At 38.6% G+C, this 22654-nt stretch overlaps 1 protein-coding gene across 1 annotated transcript; it reads left to right on the plus strand.

Annotated features, from left to right (window-relative positions):
• Positions 1-12109: 12109 nt before the first annotated feature.
• On the plus strand, positions 12110-22490 carry Glipr1 (GLI pathogenesis-related 1). Its single transcript, XM_005374335.2, has 6 exons — positions 12110-12430; positions 13324-13566; positions 17720-17832; positions 19549-19634; positions 21956-21982; positions 22082-22490. Exons 1-6 carry the CDS (start codon positions 12239-12241, stop codon positions 22234-22236), a joined length of 816 nt encoding a protein of 271 aa, XP_005374392.1. The 5' UTR covers positions 12110-12238; the 3' UTR covers positions 22237-22490.
• Positions 22491-22654: the final 164 nt, after the last annotated feature.

Below are 22654 nucleotides of genomic sequence, written 5' to 3' on the forward strand. Positions count from 1 at the left end.
AGGACTACTGAACAATGGGTAATTCCTTAGGCATTGTTGATGCTAGCTATGATGCTAAAAAGAGCCTCTTGTCTGGTAGCCCTGGCACTAGTGAAGGGACTGAAACATGTGTCCATAGCTGCCCTACATAGCCTTGTATCTTTGGTGACTTTGATATAAGGATACCTGTATTTTGTTATACAAGCAATCTTGATCAAACTGTGGTCTGGTTGATCAACTGTGATAAGAAATTTGCTATAACCTTACTCTTGTCAGGGAATGTTTATGGATCTTACTTGTGTTTCTGGAATTCAGCTTTACTGCAGGAGAGAATAACTCAAAAAATGGCAAGTCGGAAAGGCAAGATGGAGTTAGGCCTTCAGGCTTAGAGCAATGACTAGCAACTCTTGGCTGCCACTGCAGTGGTCTGGAATGGGATGTTGTAAAAGCTGGCAGTTGATAATCTGTTGATTATAATGTCCCTACAAATCTTGAAGGTGCCTAAGTTACTCTTGGTAATTTTGACCTTGAAAGGAGAACTTTGGATGCACAGTCTTTAAATGATTGATCTAAGTGCAGAGTTGAGCAGGAATGTGACCCAAAGTTTAAGGTGGCAAAGGAAACAAATGAAAAACTAAAGCAGAGATACAAGGCTTTTATCCTGCTTTTAGTTGCACGTCAGGCATCTGCAGGCCCAAGTAAAGCAGTGCTTTGAGCAGAAGTAGCCTCTACGTCCTTACTAAGATGTTAGGATGAATAGCCAGGCATCATGGCACATGCCTGTCATCCCAGGACTCGGGAGGCTGAGGCAGGAGGATTGTTGCAAGTTTGAGACCAGCTGGAGCTACAAAGTGAGCTCAAAGCCAGCCTGAACTCACAGTGAGACCCTATCTCAAAAAGACAAAAAAAAGATGTTAGGATGACGATGGTAAGACTGGAATTTAGTACAAAAGAATGTCATATACCTCAAAGGTTACTGAGGGAAAGGGGATTGTGTGGCAGTGGTCTGGAAGGAGTACTGAGAAACTGGGAGAATTTTGGTGCTGACATCCCAAGAAACAGGGAATTCAGAGTAAAGGACAGGATGTCATTGGGCATAAAGAAGCACCATGGTATAAAATAGTAGTTCTCAAACTTTGTATCCCAGAAGCTCTGGGAAGAGCTGATTAAAATCACTAATGGATCCTCATCCCATGAACATTAGACCAATATCAAGTTGTGAAAGCCATTGTTATGAAGAAGAGAAACAACCCAAATTTAATTCACTTCTTTCACTTATGATGTGGATTTAAGGAATTGTTTAACTCTGACACTCAGTTTCCTCATTAGCAGCATAACTTCATATTTTCCAGGATCATATAGAAGTAAACACTAACCTGAGAATATGCCAGGCTGTCTCATGTTATTAAAAATACAACCTGATGCTCACGGACCACAAAGACCTAGCAGAAGACAGCTGCACTCTGAGTCATAAAATAGTTCAGCACAATCCTTTTAGTCTTCCCCCGACTTGGGTGGAGTTGAAACTGAAAAGCAGAACAGAAAGGTATGTTACTATGGTAACCACACAACCTGTCAGCCTCTCTGGAAGGGAGCTGATTTTCCTGCACACAATTTGCAAGAAAATTGTACAAACGTCCTATATGATTAGCTTGTACAAAGGTCTTTGCTCAACTAAGTAAAAGCTGGTAGTGGAACTGCTAATGCATGTGAATTGTTCTCTGAGGTTATTTTAGTGGAGGCACCGAACAAGCTCAGAGAATACGGAAGGAGCTTCTCTCCTGCCGTACTAAACTGTGAATACCTTTGCTGTAGAAGAGCACAAGGGAAGCCTAGTGCAGATATTTATGCTGAAAGTCGATTGCTCATTTCAACCTCAAAGTATTCTTATTAAACTGAAAAATACAAGAGGATATACTGTTCTTCCTGAAACATTACCAATGCTAAAGAAAGTTTTCAAATTATTTATAAAAGACAAATGTAGCAATGTTTAAGAGTCCAGAAACACACATCACTCAATTCTTATTGTAACCTTACCTTCAAATTCATTTCTTAAAAACTGCTCTATTTAAATATGAGCAGAATTGATCTCAGCACTTGTAAGTTTGTTTTGGGAACTGCCTCTTGTTATACCATGCAACAAGTCAAAGGCAAAAAGCAGAACTTTAAGTTCTTCTTTTAAAAGCATGTACCTCAAGATCAGCTAAAATTGGGAAGCAATAAACTAAAATCTAGTGTGCAGGGGAGAAAAATAATGAGCACTTAAATGTGCACAGTTACAAGAGACTTTTGTTTTAAGCAAAATAGGCTCAGACCTCACCTCTTCTAGGCCTTGACTTTAGCCCCTTTGCTAGACCAGAAGAACCCAGTTTTAGCAAAATTCCTGTCAGGTCTGTTTAGAGAGAATCTCTCCCACCCTTAGTATCTGGTCGTCATGGCCTGCCTTCAGCAAGAACCGTGTTAAATCAGCCTAACAAATATCCCCTGGCCCCTGGATGTCTTTTCTTACTGATTTTCTATTCACTGACTCTGCCTATCACATGTCTACTCTTCTTGGTTGTAACTCCCTAGATGTCTTTATTGTGTTTGGGATTGAGCCCAGTTCAATACTGAGTAAGATTTCTTTTCCTCTATTACAATAGTGTCTGAATGAAATCAATCTTTCCCACTTTAGTGTCTGGCTCTGGTTCTCTTTAATAACATCTAAACCCAGTCAGACACGGTGGCACAGGCCTATAATCCCAGTACTTGGGGAGACTGAGGCAGGAGGATTTCTGTGAGGTCGAGGCCAGCCTGGGCAACAAAGTGAGTTTAAGACCAGCCTGAACTGCACAGTGAAACCCTGCCTGGAAAAGACAAGAATAATAATATCCAAATCCATGTACATGTACAGAAATACTTAAGCCTGGGCTACAAAGTGAGTCAAGGCCAGCCTGAACTGTATAGCGAGAACCTGTCTCAAAAAGATCAAAAAACAAACAAACTAAAGCTATTCTGTGAAAGTTAGGGGGAAAAGGCATTTGTTTAAAAAAAAAACTAGGTAGCTGACAGAATGATTAAGGGGATTGGAAAAACAGTTTACAGACAAAGCTTCCTTCAGCATGAGCGGATCTGGCTAGTAAGAAACCATCATTGTTGCTGAATAATGCCAGTATCAAATTTTCCTACAGCTGCTGCCTTCTAGAAAACTACCACCTCTTAAGCTGTAATCCACAAAGCTCTTTTGTTTTCCTTCCAGCAAAAATAGAAAGTTAGGCAGAGGCTACTTATTCTTATCCACCTCCAAATCAAAACTGTGGAGGATTTTGAATAGAAGAGTAATAAAACTGACATATAGTAAAAGGATAATTGGAACAGGTAGGAGGATACTATAACACAGAAAGCAAAGCAGGGAATGAGGAGACTACCTAGGAAGCTATTGTAATAATTCAGGCAAGTAAAGATAGGTTAATAGAAGGAGGTGTGAAAAATGGTTGAATTTTGCATATATTTCAAAGAGGAATAGGACTTTTTAATGGCTTACATGTGACCAATGAGTGAAAAAGTCCCGGATGACTCCGAGACTTTTGCTTTGGGATTTGGAAGACTGAACGACAGGGTACTGAGGTGGGGAAGATGCTGGATGGAGACGACACGCAATGATTCAGTGCTTGAGAAGAGCATAAGGCCGGACACAGCGATATGGGGGATGCCTTGCATTGCGGCTCACCCCTAGTAAGGGGGTGGGAAGGGATTTCCTGCTGAGTCAGATCTAACTGAGCACATTTGGGTGTGTCTGATCGACATGCTGTTTTCATGAAGACTAAGGAGCCTCTAGGTAGATGCTCCTGCTGAGCCTGACCCAAGAGAAAATTCCTTAACTTTGACAGAAACAGGGGATTCTGAGCACCCTGGGTGCTATCATTTGGATTTAGCTCATAATCCAAACCCTGTAAGAGAGTAGAGAAGATGTAACAAAAGATTAAAATCACCTAGTCAAGGAGCACTTGACTCAAGACCCACTCTAATGGTCTGCCTTCTTGAGAAAGCCCTAATAGAAATCCATGGGACAGTGGCCACACAAAACAAAGGACCAGTGTCTGCAAAAGTAGTGTAAGATTTTTGTGGACATAGACCTTCCCAGCTAATGAGAAATAAACCCTTTGAAAACATTTTGCAGGTTATTTTGCAAAACTTTGAGGTCCCATGTTAAATAGTTGTAGGCAGACTATCAGGGCTGTGTGCCTTCCTATCAAGTTACAAACTGAAATTTATGCAGTTGCCTCCACTTGGGGAACAAAGCTCTGCTTTTAATATTTATTATTAATATGAGGGATTGAGGACATGGAAGCAGTAAGAGTACAAATTATTTCTCTCCATAAGTCTAAGAAATTGAAAGGAAATACAACATAATAGAATCTTTAGTAACTAAAGCATTCAGTATAATCATAGTTATGCTTAAATATAATAAATTAACCTAGTCATGAGAACCACATATAACCCACAACTATCCAAGCTAAACAAGACATTAAAGTAAAAATCAATTTTACAAATCTACAGATTTTATTTTTTTCTGTTCCCTCTTTTATTATTTTATTTTTTTAATCTACAGATTTTAAAAGAGCAGTTATTTTTAATGCGTCATGAGTTGTTGAGCAAAGAAATGAAATACATAAAATTTAAAGCATCAAAGTATAACAACCTAAGTGTTCCAGTCTGATAGCTAAAAATTCCATATTTCTGCCTCATGCATTATTTCAGAAGAAATGAATATAGTTTTTAGCAGGAGCATTCCTCTGGTCCAGTGTCTTTGTATGAGAAACATCTTTGAATAAGAGGTGGCATTTGCCTACCATGTTCCTTCTAAATCTCTAGAAATGTTTTTTGTTTTGTTTTGTTTTTATTTTTAGTACCATAAATCAAACTCACAACCTTGGGCTTGCCAGGCGGGCACTGTGCCACTGAGCTATATACCCCTGGCCCTAAATCTCTAGAAATGTTGAAAAACTATCAAACATCATTTTGTCATCAATGCATCCATTTATAATATAAAGTAGTATAAAGTAACATAAGAATGTAAATTATAAAATAAATTATTCACTTAGACTATCCAAATGAATAACAAAAGCAGATGCATGAAAAATTACAAGATGAAAAAATCTGTTAGGTAAGAAGTTTAACACCATTTAATATAATTTGTGTCAAAATCCATTGTGGCCGGGCATGGTGGTGCATACGTATAATTCCAGCATTTGGGAAGCTGAGGCAGGAACATCACTGTGAGTTCTATGCCAGCCTGGGGTACATAGGGAGTTCAAGGCCACTCTTGAACTCTCCACAGGGAGATCCTATATCAAAAATACACAAACAAAATCCACTGTGAATCTGTAGCAATAACATTTAACAATTTTTTCTAACAACTAATTTGATTTCATTCCCTTATCTACATGTATATGCACAAATCAGTACCTCGGGAATAAAAAGTATAGTTTTTAATACATAAATATTTATTCTCTGATAGGTACTCTCTAAGCTCTTTTTACAATTTCATCAATTCAGTGACACATATAAATATTAGTACTATCGCTATCATCTTATACATAAGGAGATCAAAGGACAGACAAGTAAAATGCCCAGCCATACAGTCAGTAGAGAGGAGTTGATTTAAACCTAGCTTAAAGAGCTTTCTTGGGGCTGGGGATTTAGCTCAGTGGCACAGCACCTGCCTTGCAAGTGCAAGGTTGTGAGTTTGATTCCCAGTACCTGAAAAAAAAACAAAAAAAGAGCTTTCTTTTAACAACTACAAACAGGATTTGCTGTCAGATCTTAGGTTAACATATTACTAATGGCATACCCTTGTCTGATTGTTATTCAAAGTCTTATTTTTAAATATTTTCATCTGTAAATGGGAATAATAATAGATATGTAGACAGATAGGTGTGTTTGTGTGCACATATGTAAAAAAGACAGACAGACAGACAGACAGACAGACAAAAATAAGGTTTATTTAACAGCATAGTGAGATAACAAGTATGGAAAAAACTAGATCTGTGCTTATCATCATTGCTATTGATCTAAACTAACATGGTCTCCAATGTAATGTTCTTTTGGTAAATATGAGCAGCCTCATGCAATTGGAGCCAAGATGGGCAAAGGCTATTTTCCTCTGCCCTACAACCTGAATATGTGATGGTATGTACTATGCCAAAGACTCTTGGACACATTCTGCTAAATGTCTTAACATTTAAGACATTAGCAAACAGTTACAAAAACACCCTACTCTCTGCCCTTAAACACACCACCCATAAGAGAATCCCACTCAACAGATACTCTAGGTTAGGACCAGCCAGCTTTGGAGTCAAAGGCCAGAGACAGAAGCCCCACGTGAAATGGCAATTCCTTGTACCAGCTGTTTTAGACATCTATGGCTTCCTTGGTTAATATTAATAGCTTGCCAGCAATTATTCTCTAATATGCTCCATTCTAATTAATATACCCTCTGATGTTGATTTTCATAACCACATCTGCTAAGGCCACTTTTGTAGTCTGGATTAATGATTAGAATATATTTCACTGTTAACTCACTGTATTTAGGATACAAATTGCAGCTGTACACACTAGCATAGAAGAAGACTGATTTATATCACGTAAAATCAGACAGAGAGGTAAGAGTGATGATTTTGTCTAAGAAATATTAGCACCCTTCTTGCTTTCTGGATCTTCTGTTTCCTTCGCTTTTCCACAATCCCAGTCTTAACCCACTGGCCCAATAGAATAGGTACCAGAACATTTGGGGACCAAAGTGTTTAAAAAATTAGATTAATCAGAGCAGATGAAAGTATAGAGAATTCTATGTCATTTCCCCCCAGAAAGAAAAATGTTTATCATATATCTTAAGCAGATGCACCCAGGATAGTATAGCAAGGATGAGATTTTTTTCCACATAATATACAAAATTATCTCTAGTGTTGCTTCTTATAAAGGACTTTAGTAAAACATGCTGGGATAGAAAAACATCCTATCATTCATTGTTAATCACAATTAGTACCTGGAAGCACTGTTATGGTTAGTCTTTTATCTATATATGGGTTTATGTATATGTGCTAGTTTGTGCATTATTTTAAAGATCCCCTGATTCTCCAAAATAAAAAGTTTTAGTTTGTTTTCTAGTTATAAAAAATACTGTATCCTCACTGTAAAAAGTAAAATTAAACAGTAAAGAGTAAAAAAGATGGTTAAAAAATTACTAAAATGCCACCATTTGGTGATAAGCATCAAAAACACATTTCTTTTTCATAACAAACATGCATACTAGTCAAGGAAACCATGCAAAGATGCAGGATAAGGGTAGAAAAATTCTGGCAAAGTTCTAAGGCTTCTAAGAACTGGAGGTTGTATTTGCTTCTGGGTAAATGTCCTGGTCTGTGGTAAACCACTTCCACAGGCTGTCATTGCAGAAATATAAAGTGAATTGAGAGTGTAGATCTGAGAAATTAAATTGCTCTTCACAGTAGCATGTCAATGGTTTTTCTGATGGCAAACCTTCCCTTTTAATAATTATTTTCAGGAAATTAAAGAAAAAAATTGATGAATGCATTTCAGTACCAGGATAATAGTGCTAGTTCTTGGGAGTTATATGTGTATGATGAGATTGCTCAAGCAGCTGCAAACATCACTGAACTTGCTTGCATGTGAGGTCTCATTTCTCTTGTTCTCATGTTCAATACCCAGTCTAGCTCACAGAACCCCTGAAGAAGATAGGAAGCAGATGCTAGGCCTGGCTACCAATTCAAACTAGAGGAAGGCATCACTGTTGACTGACACTATAGTGGCCAAAAAGTTGCCCCTGAACCTCAGATTAGAAGATGCTTATCCTAGTCAGTATCCTGAAGGAAAGGACTGCCAGTAGAAATTGAGCAGTCTAGACAAAATGTGAAGTTATATATAAGTATTTTGTAAGCTTATTTGTAAATGTAGAAACAGTAATTGCACCTTAAGTTTCTGCAACACATCTTTCCTTTTTTCATTGGCTATAATTGACAAAATCATATATGTTTCAGGTGTACAAGACCATGTTTTTGGGTACATATGCACTGTGAAGTGTTTATATCAGTCAATCTAGCTAACATATCCATCACCTCACACACTTACAGCAATCCTTAGTTTCCTCAGCTTAAAACCATTTTATAATAGCAAAAGTCAAAAATACTCTTAAGCAAAAAGAAAAATATACTCTGTATCTCACTCTCAGACACAGATTAAAACAGTTAAGGGAATGCTATTCCAGATAATTTCATGTGTCTCTATGCATTAATGCATTTTTGAAAATAAAAAATTGTCAATGCCAGTATTACTGTTTTGTAACTTCCTATTTCACTTAAAAGAATGTAATGGACACTTTTTCACCTCAATAAATTCATGTCACCATCACAATCTCTTCGTGATATAACTAATAACACCTTTTTCTGTTTTCTATTTCCCCATTTTCCTCCCTTATACCCCTCCCCCTCCTATTAGTCTCTCTTTTTTTAATCTAATAATGATCTCCCTTCTACTTTTATATCATCATTTTAAAATCCACATACCAGGGGAAATGTGATACTTGTCTTTCGGAATCTTGTTTTTCACTTAACATGATGACATCTAGTTCCATCCATTTTCCTTGCACAGGAAATAATTTTGTTCTTTATAGCTGCATAATACTCCATTGGAGATACATACACATGAAAAATATTTTCTTTATCCATTCCTCTGTCCATGGGCACTATAGGCAGGTTCCATATCTTAGTCATGGTGAACTGTGCCACAGTAAACACAGGTATCCCCAGTGTATGCTTATTTTAATTCTTTCAGATATATACCAAGGAGTGGTATAGCTGAGTAATGTGGTAGATCCATTTTTGGGGACCTCCATATTATTTCTATAGTGGCTGAATTTATATTCCCACCAGCAGTGAGGAATATTTCCTTCCCCACATCCTATATCCTTGCCAGCATTTATTGTTTTCTGTATTCTTGATGATAGCCATTCCAACTGCAGCGAGATGGAATCTCAAAGTATTTTTGATTTGCATTTCCCTAATGACTAAAGATGTTGAACATACATACTTGTTGCCCATTTGTACTTCTTTTGCAAAGTATGCAGTTCATTTTCCCTGTAGTGATGGAATTTAATCTGTTGATTCAGCCATTTTGATAATATTCAGTCTACTGATCCATGAATGTGGAAGGCTTTTCCATCTTTTCATGTCTGCTTCCATTTCTTTCTTCAGTGTTTTGAAATTCTTGTAGAGGTTTTCCACCTCCTTAGTTAGGCTGATACCCACGTTTTGTTTGTTTTTGAAATTGTTGTGGATAGAATTGTTTCCCTGGTTTTTTTCTCAGTTAGTTCATTATTGACATGTAGAAAAGCTAGTTTATTTTTTAATGTGGTTTTTATATCCTGCTACTTTTCTGAATTCTCTTGGTGGAGTGAGTCTAGAATCTCCAACATTTCTTTACTTTCTAGAGGTTTTCACTAGAATTTTCTTCCATCCCATTCCATTTTCATATTTCTTTATGAAGCCAGATCAAACTCATCAACAGTTCAAATCCCCCAGTGACTTCTATCACCTTTGTGATAAAATCCAAATGGTTGGTATAATCTAATAATTCTCTTTGACCTGACTCGTATCTCTCTCCCAAAAGGTATCATTTCCATTCTATAGTCCATGAAAAACCAGCATTGTGTTTCCTACTAGCCAGAGTCAATACTTGGAAGACCATATTTATAGAGGACAATGACATACAGCAGAGGATTAGAAATTGTCTTTGGGGGAAAGAGGCACTGATTCCTCATTTGGGACTGCAGATGCCCAAGGGCTAACTAAAAGCAGGATAAAGCTTGACTCCTGCCTTAATCTTAAATCTATCTCCTTTGGTGCCTTAATTTTTGGGCCAGAGACTTGTGCAGCTCTGCACATAGGCCTGTCAATCCTTTCCAGAATGCCTAAAAACCATTTTATTCCTAAATTCACCTAACTTATTCTGTCCCCCTTCAAGATTGAGGACAACAAAATAGGAGTAAGTAAGGTATTTGCAAGATTTGTGGGGACATTCATTCGCTAGCTTTTACAACATCCTGTTCCAGAGAACCTGGACCCATACCTGTAATTCCCCAGTCACTGCTCTAAATCTGCAATGACTTGGATTCCAGAAGAGCAGGGCCTCATAGACAAATCACCTCATGATGAAAACTTCTACCCTAAATAGCAATAATTTCCCTATGCCTGGAAATGATGCTGTTCCCTGTCCCCCTTAAGCAAAAATAATTATCTCATGCGAACCAGATTACCCTCAAGCAGTAAGAACTGCTCTGGAGCCACCTGGCAGGACGAGAACTGAGATAATGATCAACCAGACCACTGCTTGAAAAAGACTGCATATCTCTTGCCCCCCACTGTACTTTTTCCTCTATTTAAAGCCTGGTCCCAGTCCTTATCTTCTCTACACTGATGAAAATTCCTTTTCTTCTTCCTGCTCTCTCAATTTGCTTGTTTTAAGGCAAGTGGCCAGAGCTGCTTTGTTGAGACCCCCAGACTCTGGCCTTTAGCCTAAGACTCTACTATTCTATTCTTCCATTATTCTTCTTCCATTCTTTCCAAAACATCATGTTTCTAACCTCACATCTAGATATCCTATCTCTCCGGTTATCTCTCCTTTATGTCACCAGCTCCTTTGCACTGGATCATCACCTATTTGATTCAATTTCTGCAAAATACCTCACTTCCTTTACGTAGGAAGCCCTGTCTGCCCTTTCCAGGATGGGTGACACAACCTTTTCTATGGAATCCGTACCTCTCTGTGCATTCCTCTACCAGATCTTTAAGAGCCTCTATTGCAACTACCCTTGTCATTATCATCTCACGGCTCCTACCACTATGCTCTCCTTGAGGGCAGTGCCTGTACTTTTCACTGTGTTACTAAACTGAATATACTGAGCATGATGTTAATGTATATTAAATTAATATAGTATCAGCTAACTCATTTAACCCTCCCAAACCTCTCTGACGAAGGAGACAGAAAAATCTCTGTTTTCAGTCATTCAGTCGCCTGGGGCTGTGATAGTTCAGTAGTTTATTCAAGGTCTCATAGTTAAGAACTGAATGTCCACAAAAATCTGAGTTTGAGACCAGTATTTCTACTTTTCTCCCCTCCTTCTTATGCATGCACGTATATAGACACACACACACACACACACACACACACACACACACAACCTTTGTGTGAATGAATTTCAGGTCAAGTTACACTAAGAAGATACACCAGTCCCCTCTCATCCATGATTTTACTTTTTAGAGTTTCAGTTACCCATGGGGAGAGAGCATAGTCTAATTTTTGCTAATAGTCTAGCAAAAATATTAAATGAAAAATTCTAAAATTCAGCAATTCATAGCTTTTAAATAATGCACTGTTCTGGATAGAATGATAAAATCTTGCACCACCCAACCTCAAGACGTGAGTCTGTCTAGACACCCATCTGTCCAGAGTTTACATGTCCATTAGTCATGCAGCAACTGTCTCAGTTACCAGATCGACTCATGATATAACAATGCTTATGACTGGGTAATCCTTACGTTACTTACTAATAGTCTCAAAACACAGCAGTAGTGATACTGGCCATTTTGTTACACTATATTGTCATAATTGTCCTATTTTAGTATTCATCATTTTCTTACTCTGTAATTTATAAACATTAACACAGACGTGTGCACCGGAAAAAAACAGTGCATATAAGTTTGGGTACTTTCCATTGTTAAGGAGGGACTCAGGTAAGGAAAGCCCACTGCATTTCCACCACTGTTTGCTCATACATCACTAAAAGAGATTAGAAAATTTTTCGCCACTCCATTAGAGAAGCAAGAGATATGTTTTTATTTAAGACTTGTTACCACAATCCACATTATTAAAAAGAAACTTGAAGACTGTTATTTCTGGAGACTTTAGAATTTGTTTTCAAAATATCCCAACTCAGAAGAAAGTCGGATGCAGCCTCTTAAAACTCTATGTTGTAATAGGTGCTGTGTCACCACTGAACAGATAGGGTTAAGACCGCAAAAGGAGCTGCAAGCCATATATGGAGAAACCCAGTTCTTAAAACCTGTGATGAACTCAGCTTCCCGTTCTCTCAAAACTGAAGTCTGCTGTTTTTCTGAAGCTGCCAGCTGAAAAACGAGGAGAGCAAACACAGACTCACAACCCTGGGGGGCTGGATTCCAGCGGCCACCCGCCAAGGGGCTCCATGCCAGCAACACCGAGCATGTGGGTCACTCTTGTCACGCTGGCCAGGATGATTTCTTTTGTCTGTAGTTATTCATATTCAGCAAATACTTTGCCAGATATCGACAATGAAGACTTCATCAAAGACTGTGTTCGAATTCATAACAAGTTCCGATCAGAGGTGAATCCAACAGCCAGTGATATGCTATACATGGTAAGGAGAATATCAGCATTTACAGCAGAAGTTAATCAAAACAGCTCATGGGTATAACGTGTGGGGGTGAGTCTTTGGTAATCCTGAATGAGTTTTTGCTTGTAATTCATGTGCGCAGTAAATTCACAACCTCTGTTCAAAACATAGCCAGTTTCTCCTTTGACTCTTATATAAGACAGCTCCACAAATAGATTTTAGTTCTCTGGTTTTGGGCATTTCTTTTTCTCTGGTCATGGGTAGGCTATTCGCACTCTCTCTCTCTCTGTCTCTCTCGCTCTCTCACTGTCTCTCTCTCTCTCTCTCTCTCTCTCTCTCTCTCTCTCTCTCTCTCTCTCTCTCTCGTGCATATGTGTGTATGATTTTTCTCCCCTGCTAACATTTACAAACTTTCCGGGTTTTTTTCCTTGTCTTTTTGTTTGTTTGTTTGTTTTGTTGCAGTTTGTTGTTGCCAGCAGAGCAGGGGCTGTCTCAGGAAAGCAGCCTGCCTTCAGGGGCACAAATGGGATTTTCTTCTAGGTTTGAATCCCAGACCAGTGGTTTTGAACTGGTTTCTAACCTTTCTGAGGTTCTTAGGATGAGAGCTGTGGTGACTGATAAACTACAAAAAACATGAAACACGGTATCTACTCTCTCACATGTGATTGACCTCCAGGACATGTTGGTCTGTCTTCCTCACTTAGATTCTAAATTCCACAAAACTAGATTACCATCTTCTTAGCAGCCTGAGTCAGTGCTTGAGAACTACTGAAACAGGACCTGGAAGCAGTGTTCCTTCTCTATTGTGGGCATCCAGCCTCATTTGCTATTCAAATTCCCAGCTGTTCACTCCAGGGACACTGGTGAGTAACAGCTTCTGTTCTTGACGTCTACATTTTTTAACACTGTTATTGCAGACTTGGGACCCAGCACTAGCCCAGATCGCAAAAGCATGGGCAAAACACTGTCATTTTGACCACAACCCACAGCTGAAGTCACACAAGCTGCACCCAAACTTTAACTCGCTGGGAGAAAATATCTGGACTGGGTCTGTGTCCCTGTTCTCAGTGTCTTCAGCCATCTCAAACTGGTACAGTGAAATTCAAGCCTATGACTTCAGTACTCGGAAATGTAAAAAGGTCTGTGGCCATTACACTCAGGTAAGTACTGGCCTTTATTTGTGTTTTAAGCTATCTTTTCAAGGTTGAGGAGAGACCTGCAAACTGAAAAATACCTAAGCTCGTGCACCTGAAGATGTGAGTGAGTAGGTAACAGCCTTACTTTAATAATAAATGGAATTCAATGGTAGAGTGCTTGCATGGCATGTGCAAGGTTTTGGGTTTGATGCTCAACACCAGAAAAAAAGAGAAAAAGAAAGTAAATAGGACGGACTCTAATACCAAAGGAAGTCGGGCTTGAAGAACCTGGCCATACAGACGGAAGTACGTGAAGCCTATCAATCTGAACAGCACTGATCCAGCAGCACTGGATCTTCCTAGATAATTTACATACATTTTACTATTTCAAGCCTTGCATCCAGTATCTGAATGTGAACCCTTCCTTTTACTAGCTAAATGGCACTGGGGAAACAACTTCTTAACCTCTCTGATCCATCTATCCATCTGTGGATAGCAGCACCTCCCTTGGAGGCTAGTGGCAAGAATCGAATGGGGCCTTCTGCGTAGGGAGCGAAAACCCATACTCACTCAAAAAGCACGTGCTGTAGCTACATTTTAGCAGACCCAAGGAATCTCTGGACATTCTCCCCATGAGAGTCCCTCTTCTAAGGTAGGCGTAGAATATCATTATCTTTTAAACAGAAGAGCTTAGGATCATTCAGTATGAACTCTAATATCTATATGTGAAGCACTGAATTTTAGAAAATGAATTTTCTGTTGTCCAAAATATTAGTCCTTCAGAGAGAATTTACAAGTAAGCTCCGTTAATTTTGGGAGACTCATGCCTGAAATCTCAGGCCCATGTTTTAACATACAGGGATAGGGGAAAAACCAGCAGGGACTACTAGGCTTGTATAAAGGCAGCATGGCATGGAGTTTATTGTGCCTGGGTGCAGGCAGAGAGTGTGACAAGACTATAAGACCGTCTGCTCCTAACAAAGAGAAGTGTGTCCCTTTTATAGGGGTGGAGAGAAGGCAGAGGATTTTATGCAGGAAGGTCCCAATAAACACCTGTGGTCGAAGTTCTCTGACAGTCTTGCATCCCACTGGGCAGTCTTTGAAGTGTGGGTGTCTCCAGATGTCCCCAGCACCTCAAAATACCTTGTCCTAGCTTATCTCCTTTCCTGTGCTCCTCCATGACAACTTCAGTACCGAGCTGAGCTCCCTGCTGAGAGCCGAGTTCCCCTCAGACAGCAGTGCTGCTGCCGGCAAGCGGGTTGGGCTCTAGGAGAGTCAGGTCTGACTCGAACCTTACACATCTGACATGAAGTTAGGTTTCCTCCTCTTATCTTGACCCTCTAGGGTGATGGATGTGGCACTTGTATATATGAGCAAGGGCTAGGAGCCTGTTGTCAATAGAACCACCTTCAGACCTTTGCATATTTGACATGCAGAGCTCTTTGACATTTATCTAAAGTACAGAATCACTCACACACACATTGTGCACATTCTTCTGTACCTTGTCAATTTTGCCTGGAAGTATCTTCCCCTTCCTTTTTTAACAAACTCTCACTGTGTTTTCAAGAATCAGTTCATGCGTCTCCTGCTGTGTGAAGCCTTGTCCCTTCCCTGGCTAGAAAGCCACCTTGCTCTCTTCGCTCCTGTGGCACTCGGACACTTGCTCTGAACTGCGCCGGCCAGGCCCTGCGATACATCCACTTACACATATGTCTCTCGCAAATTAGGGCCATCTCCTGAAAACCAGGGACCATTCCCAGCTGTCTCTCTCCTTACCTACCTTTCTTTTCCTTACTCCCATTTCTCTGACATATTACCCCCAAAAAAGTGCTCTGTTTTCTAGAAATCTGGCCCAAGACTTGTGCTAAATAGGCAGTGAACAAAGATTAGATCTCTTCCATAACATAGTTTTCAAACAGTCCTATTGGAAGGAGGGTCTGATAGCTTGGGAGAAGACTGTTTTTATCCTTATAGGAAATCTTGCTGGGAAATTTGACTATTTAGTAGCCATTTTAAATTCATGCTGGGGTTGGACACAGTGGCACACGCCTGTAATCCCAGCACTCGGGAAGGCTAACGCAGAACCACAGGGAGTTTGAGGCCAGCCTGGGCTACATAAAGAGGCCTTGTCTCAAAAAAAAAAAAAAAATTCATTCTGGAAAGTTACATTAAGTAGTTATTATAACCTCCCTTTTATCCTCATCTTCTGTTGAAATGGAACTATTTGCAAGTTTTGACCAGTGTTGTCCAGTTGCACATAAATAATAAATTCAGCTAGGTGGGGCGTGCCTATAATCTCATCACTATGGGAAGCTGAAGCAGGAGGATCTCAATTTCAAAACCTAGCTTTAGCCGGGATATAGCTTAGCGGCATAAGTGCTTGCCTGGTAAGCCTGAGGTCATGAGTGTGATTCCCGGTACAAAAAAAAAAACCCTAGCTTCAGTGAGACCTTGTCTCAAAATGAGAAATAAAGTCTGAGAATGTAGTTCAGTGTAAAGGTTCAGTGTTAATCACCAATAGCACAATAAATAAGTAAATAAATATTAAAAATTCAGATAAAAAATTCAGATGAATTATCTCCTCATAAAATGGGTATTTCTTGACAGGTTAAACACTTTGACTTTATCCTCAGTGAACACAAACCAACACTGGAGAAGAATTTAAGTGTAGTAATATGGAAGATAATGCAAATTACATATTTTGTTCCTACAGTTCAGCTTTCCAAAGAGTGGGTACAGTTTCACATAAATATCTGGGCAAGGTGGCAGATTCTCTGGGTTTGATAGTACTAGGACCTCCCACTACATAGTACTATTCATCTTATTCTTGGCTTTTACAATGTTTTTATTTTAATGTAATACAAGTAGATATTAATAAGGAAAACATAAAAACACTATTCTATGAAAAACAAAATTTTTTAACAAAATTAGAGAACAACAATAGTTAACATACTGTTGTGTGTATCATGATTTTAAAAGAATGGCCAACATGTTACTTAGTACCAGAGTACAAATCATAGACAAAGAAAAAAAAAACATTCTCAAAAGAACGGCCATCATCAAAAAAATCAAGTAACAGATACTGGCAAGAATATCAGGGGAAAAAGAACGCTAAGGGCATGTGTGGCCTGGGACCCCTCTCTAAGGAAGTGAGGTTGTGTTTTTTCCCCTTAATCCCAGTCTTTTATTTATTTTTTTGTCTACTATTTTGCCTGTGGGATCTCATCCAGCCCCATATCTTCCAGCTTTATATTTCTAGCCGAACCCTGTCCTTTCAACTGCACGTAGCTAAGTCTCGCAGCAATATCAGTCTTCACCAGAACACCAGACAGGCAGCTTCACATTCACGTGTGTGACTAGAACCTTCTACCCATGCTCCTACTCCTGTTCTCCATTCTCAATAAAGGTTTCACAGAATCCAAACTGGAACTGTTACCCCCACAGCCAAAACAAAAGCAAACCTATTCAGCTACACCTATGAGCTAAGACATGAATCGGATCTGCTCTCCGTCACCCAAGTGTGGGACGCCATGTTTGCATTCTTGTACCACTGAAATCACCTTCAAAATCTCCATTTTCTTCCCTGGCCTTTCTCAGTCCATTCACTTCATAGCCACCTCAGGGGTCTTTTAGGACAGGAAATTGTACCTACAAGAATCTCCATTATCTGTTCCTCCACCTGTGACCTCATCACCCATTCCTCCACTCTGCACATCCTGGCTCCACTTGCATTCTCTCTGCATTCTCACCAGCAGATTCCACCTCTGGCCCTTTCAAACATGCTATCTCCACTGCTCATTTCCTTATCCACACTACTCATACCTCCGTTCAAACAAAGCCTCCTCTTTAGAGATGTCCTCCCTCAGCCCCCACTAAACCAGTCCTCTTTGTCCCTATCACTCACTCAGTCGTTACCTGTTTTATTTCATCCCAGTGACTGTCAAAAATTATGTTACTGTTTACTTCACTCCCTACACGCATGCAAGCATGCACGCACGCTCAACAGTAATTACAGGTCTTGGTTCCAGCAGAATTTTGAGCACCTAAAATTTACCTGGTAGAAAGTGCTTTACCTGACTGGTGTGAATATACTTATGTTTATGAAGACCTAATCATATCCAAATATTCATCATTTCTATTTCTGTGTTACAAATCTTTATTTTTTTGGGCTTCACAGGTTGTTTGGGCTGAGAGTTACAAGGTTGGCTGCGCAGTTCAATTTTGCCCTAGAGTTTCTGGCTTTGACAGTCTTTCCAACGGAGCACATTTTATATGTGACTATGGACCACCGTAAGTCCCTAAACTAACCTCTTTCTAAGAGTAGTAAGACATTTGTAGGTGGTGGCGCATGCCTATAATCCCAGCATTCGGGAGGCTGAAGCAGGAGAACCACAGTGGTTCGAGGCCAGCCTGGGCTACATAGAAAGTGCAAGGCCAGCCTGAACTACATGGTGAGACCCTGTCTCCAAACAAAAAAAAACTTCAAACATGATTTCAATAATTGTAAAAACAATAAATACTTTATATAAGGCTTACAATGTGATAAGAACTATTCTAAGTACTTCATGTATAACTTTATCTTCATGAAAGTCTATGAAATGAAAAACAAAGGTGCACCTACATCTTGTTTTACAGGTAAGGAAACTGAGGCACAGACATGGTGAGTAACCTGCCAGGCATGCACTTAATGAATGAATGCCACAGCTGAACTTTACCTAGCTGTCTGGCTTGAGTCTATGCTCTTGATAGTAATATAGGGTTCATCTCCTTGAAGAAGTCACACTGTTGCATATATTTTAATATATGAAGGACAAACCTTGGACATAAATCTTCAGTTACTTCTATTTCTCTAAAACTCCTTAGAATACTTCTATGTAAAAAGAATACAGTATTTTAGTAGTAACTATGACTTTGCATTAACAGTACTTACAACTGCAAATACTTCTGTATCACATTCATTGCTGCAGACACCTCAAAACATATTTTATGTTCATTATTACTTTGAAATTATTACAGCCCATGCTAGATCTTATTTAATACTTAAATACAGAAGCACATATTATTATATTGGAAGTTTTTCAGCTTGACACATTTCAATTTGATCAGCTTCTTTTACAATGCTGTGTATTTTATGCATTTAAAAACCAACTATTTAGAACCAATTACCCTTCACCAAATCGTCAAAGGACACCATACAAAGAACTGCATTCCAAAAACGGAATTCCAAAAAATGACAGCTTCACTAAAATAAATGTATAGCTTCTTATCATTAGTACTTTGAAGACACTCATGGGGATATAAAATGTTTAGATATCGTTTTCTAATCAGTGACCTTGGTAAATTATTTAGACTTTTGCCTAAACCTCTAAATACATAAGTAACAGTACATCTTCATAGGGTTATGAAGACTATTTCATTCAAGGACACTTAACACAGTGCCTAGCACACTGAACATGTCTATTATCTATTATATCTTTTATGTGAAAACAAATCACACTTCAACACTTCCCCCATCTTATTATTTTCTTTTGGAAAGCATTATCCCACCCAAATAGCTCTGTCTAATAAAAAGTGCTGTGATTTGGTCAGAGTAGAGGATAAATAAGGATCATGATAGATTTTTAAGAACAGTTTTCTAGATGACAGTAATCAGGCCAGAAGGAGCATACCCCCGGTGTCAGACAAATCTAGGCTTCTTTCTGAATCTGTTATGTGTGAACTGTGATGTCTGGCAAGTTCCTAACCTCTTAGATCTTCTCGTACCTGCGAAATAGGGCTGTTGTAAGTAAATGAGATGATGTAGATTAACACAGGTTAGTAGACACAGGCATATAAAAGGAACCCTAGAAGTATTAGCATTTTGTTTCCCTTTCTACTTATTTACCAACTCTCTCAATCTCTGGACTTCCAACGTACTGTTCTTCTGAATATGGTCAAGGATTCGTGGTAAACTGCAACTGGAAAAAGAAATACATCTCTACTAATGGAGAGTCTTTTGCTTTATAGAGGAAATTACCCAACTTGGCCTTATAAAAAAGGAGCCACGTGCAGTGCCTGCTCCACTAACGACACGTGTTTGGACAACCTCTGTGGTAAGTGAAACCGACAATAAAACAATGTGACTCAAACTGTAACTTTGCACAGAATGAAGAGTACTATTTGTTTCATCCTAATAGCAATTTCCAAGGAAAACAGCACCAAGAAGCAGTCAAACAAATAGCTTACCATTCCAGAAATCAACACACGTTTAAGAGAAACACCCTTTTTAACAAGAGTATCTTCTAAGATATCCACTATTTTTCCACAGTATGAGGGGGGAAACCTAAAGTTACCGCAGTTATGCAAATCCTGTGACACTTCTGTGTTCACATCTGTAACAAACTCTCCTCAGAGCAGCAGAGCTGAGATGCTTAGGACAGATGGAGGACAGAAGGCTGAGCGTCCCTGTACGCAATCTTGCTTGGTAGAAAAGGTCCCTTCCAAGCCTAAAACTATCAAATTCTATTATACTGCTGTCCCTTCTTCCCTGTTTGTAAACACTGAATTGCTTACACTACTCCAGGAATAGTCGCACTTTTTATTTTTTTATTTTTTGGTTTTTCTCTGGTACCGGGAACCGAACTCACGACCTTGTGCTTGCCAGGCAGGCACTTTTGCCACTGAGCTAAATCCCCAGCCCCTAGTCGCGCTTTTTAGACCAGCTATCTGAGCCAGTCATTTTTCTCCTAGTCTATTATTTACTTTACTCCTATAAATCTAAGACAATTCTAACAAAAAACCACAGTGCAACGAACTTCTTCTCAGAGAATCATTATTTCTTTTATATTGATTTTAACACTACAAAGCAATACATATATGAGCATATATATTCAGACTGGTAATTTTTCCTTCCTAAATTAGGACTATAACACAGGAGTTAAAACTACAGCAATCAGAACCAATACACCAACTCTACCTCAGTGTCCAGTTCTACCACTGTGACCATTAGCAACCTTACAATAAAATGTGCCTCACAGGACCATCTCAGAAAAATGGTGAAATAACCATGCTTTCCCTGTACAAATCTAGATAACTAGTACCATCACTACAATAAGAAAAAACGATTGCTGGAGCTTTAGCTTCTGATCTTTGAAACTGTAGCATGAGATGACCTCCGAACTTCCGGGCTAAAGTCGCAAGGTTAAAACTATAGTCTTGATGAAAACTCCTCAGCTCAAAACCAAAGCACATGACATGGCATTTATAAAATATGAAATTCACCACCCACTTACTTTGTATGACTTAACACCCTCCAGACTGAGCCTGTCGTTTTCTATTCAAACAGCTTGAATTATGTAATTTACTTTCATATAAATCTTATTTGAAAGCATGCCATCTTTTGCACTAATACGGAATGATAGGATTTTTGATTTGCAGTTTAATAACTATCCCTTCTTTTATTATGAAGTGTGACAAGGGTAAAAGAAGATAAAAGCTCTCTTATTTAATAGATCCCCATCTCTGACTTACTTCTGGGATGCACTGAAGTGAAAACTTCCTTTATGGTTTTCTAAATACTGTTTTTAGTTCATAAACACAAGACTTATAAACTATGCGAGGCATACCAGTACATGAGATTTCACCTGGTACATGGATGTACAACGGATATACATTTGTTTCTAAATAACACTGAATGAATTTGGGGATGTAAAAGCCAAGAAGAGTTAGGGTAGCAAGTTTAAGTTAATCAGCACAAACTCCAATCCCAGGTATGAAATCAGGAATGCTCACAAGTACCAGAGAGCCAGGTTGTATTACAGGCATCTAATACCAACTGGTATGGAAAAAGTATCTGTTTAATGAGCCCTACTGACAACTTAATGGAATGGATGAAGAGAGGCTATTCTTTACCACTGACTCACATAAATACTATCATTTTAGGAAAGAATTTATTTTCAGAAAAGTATTTTAATAAATTGTTCACAATGATTACTTCTAATATTTTTATTTTTAAATATTAATATTTTAATTTTGAATTTAATGTTAAATGTATTATCTGCAAGTTATACATGTAAAATCATTTTTCATTCACAGTAGTGGTATAATTTTTACATAAAATGTTTATATATAAAGTTAATATAAAATAGTCTTAAAAATATCAAGTACAGTTAGTACAAAAAAATCTTAAATAACTGACCTTTGAAAATCACTGCAACAAAGCCAAATCAAATTAATGACTACAGTACTCAGGAGGCTGAGGCAGAAGGACTGCTGTGAGTTCAAGGCCAGCCTGGACTACATATACTGAGTTAAAGGCCAACTTTGAGACCCTCTCTCAATAACCAAAAATTAATGATTATAAAGACTTGTTTTTTTAAAAACATAATCAAAATCTGACCTATACCTAAAAATTTTATTCTCCTTAATTTTACAGTTAATCCACAGCGAGACAAAGTCACACGTATGTATATAAACCTTACCTTTCTAAATTAAATGCTATTGAATTATGTTACATTATGAGAAACAGTGTGTAACGGGACACTTTCTGTTTATTTCACAGGTTACTACTCTACTGTATATCCAAGCTGGCCCATATACTCACGTAACCGATACACATCGCTCTTTCTTATTGTTAATCCACCAATTATACTACTGTCTGTTATAATTACCCTTTGGGTAAAACATAAATACCCTAATTTAGTTCTTTTGGAATAATACAATGGAGAGAGAACTTCTTAACTCATTTATGCCCAAGACTGAAAGGTTCTGAATTTCTGCGTGAAATTCATGTTACTAGGAAAATTTCAAAGAATAAGAATTTGGAAACATTTTATGATGTTCTGTTGTTATGGGCATTCTAAAAACAGATTTCTAGGCAATGAAGGGTTAGTATGTGGCCTTTTTAAAACAGTAACATCTGGTGTGCTTCTAATTTAAAATGTGTCAAAATAAAATATGGTACTGCAGTACTGCCTTACTCAAAAGAAAAACTGTTCAACTTCCTAGCTCTACAGGACAAATTCATCTTTCTTCCCACTTTTCATGAAGAAGCATTGTTTTTAGGTCGCCACAGCTGGATTTTCAGTAAGTGAACTAGCTTCCCCACTCACAAAGAAAGCAAGATATAGGTCAG

The sequence above is a fragment of the Chinchilla lanigera genome, unplaced genomic scaffold, assembly GCF_000276665.1.
Source record: "Chinchilla lanigera isolate Chin_1 unplaced genomic scaffold, ChiLan1.0 scaffold00004, whole genome shotgun sequence".
NCBI lineage: Eukaryota > Metazoa > Chordata > Mammalia > Rodentia > Chinchillidae > Chinchilla > Chinchilla lanigera.

Bases quoted from the DNA above. Each gene is read 5' to 3' on its own strand.
- Glipr1 (XM_005374335.2), top strand. From the start codon at position 12,239: ATGCCAGCAACACCGAGCATGTGGGTCACTCTTGTCACGCTGGCCAGG. The intron at 12,431-13,323 runs GTAAGGAGAATA...CTGTTATTGCAG, and splicing joins CCAGTGATATGCTATACATG to ACTTGGGACCCAGCACTAGC. The intron at 21,983-22,081 runs GTATGTATATAA...TTTATTTCACAG, and splicing joins ACAGCGAGACAAAGTCACAC to GTTACTACTCTACTGTATAT.